Genomic DNA, 2500 nt, shown 5'->3' with positions numbered 1-2500 from the left:
CCAAGCCTAGTCAGAGTCAAACTTTTCCACTTTTTGATGTGTAAACTAGATGAACTGCAAACATTGTTGCCTTTTAATAAAGGATCTGGAGAGATGGCAGCAGGTAATTTCCAGATGTAGAATTGTCTGCATCTTTGGAGTGTAGTTCAGAATAAACTGCAGCTGAAGGCAAATATCACTTATATCAGACTGTTAGTGAGACAGCAACCAAACAAACAAAAATGAAGCATTGAGCCAAGGTACTCTGCCAAGTAGTAGATGGTGGCATTGAAAAGCATGAGTGGGGTAGATCTTGAGAACATGTGCTTGAGACACACTAAAAGGAATGCATTGCGTATGGATCTTTAGTATAGATTATGCATTGAGCTGAGAGCCGGGTTACCAGCCACATAAGTTATGCGAATGCTAATAATTTGGTGTCCAAGGTGGTCAGAAGGGTTAACGTGAAATATTATTGTCTTAGGAATGTATGAATCTGATATAAAAAAGAAACAACCATATCTAAATTAACAAAATACAAATAACATGCCTTAACTCTTAGGTCATGGAAGGCATAATATCATGCAATGGCTGTGGTGGACTGCATTGCGGATCGCACCGCATGGTGACATACACTACATCGTTGGCTCATTGGATGGAACTTGTCTTTTTTCCAACAATAGTTTCATTTGTTTGGTGTCACTTTTATATACAGGGACTTTTTATATTTTTTTAATGAAATGCAAGCATAAGCTGTTAGGTGCTCAATGTGTGTGAAGTACCAAAAGAGCTAAGCACAAAAGGGAAACTGCAAATGCACACCAGTAACCTGCATGACAATATGACAAAGATACATTGTCTTTAAACTGAAGTTACAAACATAATAATTCAAAGTTGTAGTCTAGATGTATGTATTTCTCTTAAAATTTCTTATCCCCCCTTTTCCAGATATCCATTATTCTCTCTTCTGAATTTTAATTGAATTGTCGACACAACAATATAAATTCCATATTTTGTATTACAGATTTTGTTGACCATTATAATGGCCGTTACTACGTGGGAGTAAGTGCCCGTGTACGTGTACAGTTAAAAGATGGTGTTTTCCATGAAGACATTGGCTATGGAGTCTCAGAGGGAATGAAGAGTAAAGCTTTGTCCATTGAGAAAGCAAGAAAGGTTAGTTACTGAAATTGCTATCATTAACCCAATGACAATAGGTAAAATTTTGGTAAAGTCAGGTGAAAACAGGCTTCCATTCAATGTGTAATGTTCTGCACCTGATTATCCAGATCATGGTCCTAGTTGATACAGGCAAAATTTCATCCTGGTAAGCAAGGCAGACTCATGATTTAATGAAGTTTCACTTGTCATCTGTGATTATTCACCATAACCTGATATCACATAACCTATCGCCAATGGGTAGAGAAAAGCTAGCATTGAAGAAATCACTGTAGTGTGGAGTGAAATATTTTTATGTAAAAATAAGTGTACACTACCTTGATAAGTTGATAGGGGATTAGATAAGCAAGCAAGAAGTGGGTAAATTAGATATAACATGATAGTTAAAGATGAAAGTAGATAGATAAATAAAGGGCTATTGATGAATTGTAATTAATAATTAAACTGAATGATATTAAGAAAGTGATAGCTAAAAATATATAATAGAACACAGATATGAGGACATAAATTGTGAATGTAGTTATCAACTTCAATAGGTTGTGAACTCCTTACCTTATATTATGAGTTTACTCTTACATATCATTTGTTTATCTAATGTATGTCAAAATATTTAAAAGTCAAATATAAATTTAATGGAGCTTGGAAATTATCCAAACACACTGGCCACTGCTCCAGGGTCAAGATAAAAATAAGTGTGGGACAATGTTTCTCCCTTGTTTCTGATACTAGGCAGTTCTATTATTGCTTTTCAATGAGAATGCTGAAAACATTTTTCTCATAGATAAGGATTTCTAAATATTTTGGATATTATTTGCCTTTCATTTACTGATAGTTTTTAAGATATATTGTAATACTTAAGGTCTTATGTAGTACTACTACTATGACAGCATTAGTTAAAGCAGATTTAATGTGTATTTTTGTTATTTTTGTTTAAACAGTATGGTGGTAATTATGATGATTATGAATTAGTAAAATTGTGTCTTCAAATGTGTATAATACTAGTTGGCAAAATTATTTGGTTTTATTAATTTGGTGTTGCTAATAATATGATAATATTGACCTGACATTTTCTGTTCTTTTTCTTTCAGGAAGCAGTTACAGATGGGATGAAGCGTGCTCTTAAAAGTTTTGGCAATGCCCTAGGTAACTGCCTGAGCAACAAGGACTACCTACGTTTCATTGGTAAAGCTCCTGCTGCCCCTGTACCTGGGATCACTGCTGGGGAGTTATTACACCGGGATACTGCAACAGGCTTAGAGCAGATTCGAAGGAGAGCCTTAGAGGAGGGCCGCTTTGGGATTCAGGTGTGTCTTGACTGACATTTTGATGGGCTTAGGTTCTG

General features: G+C 35.2%; 1 protein-coding gene across 2 annotated transcripts in view; it reads left to right on the top strand.

The window, feature by feature from the left end:
* LOC125033463 overlaps positions 1-2500 on the top strand; it is a 30787-nt gene that overhangs the window by 20436 nt on the left and 7851 nt on the right. For both annotated transcript variants that reach the window (XM_047624993.1, XM_047625000.1), the window contains exons 4-5: positions 1004-1155; positions 2247-2462. In XM_047624993.1, coding sequence (XP_047480949.1) covers positions 1004-1155; positions 2247-2462 — 368 coding nt within the window. The remainder of the gene's footprint in view (positions 1-1003; positions 1156-2246; positions 2463-2500) is intronic.

Source organism: Penaeus chinensis, chromosome 2, assembly GCF_019202785.1.
Source record: "Penaeus chinensis breed Huanghai No. 1 chromosome 2, ASM1920278v2, whole genome shotgun sequence".
NCBI lineage: Eukaryota > Metazoa > Arthropoda > Malacostraca > Decapoda > Penaeidae > Penaeus > Penaeus chinensis.
This window is presented reverse-complemented; position numbering and strand designations above follow the sequence as displayed.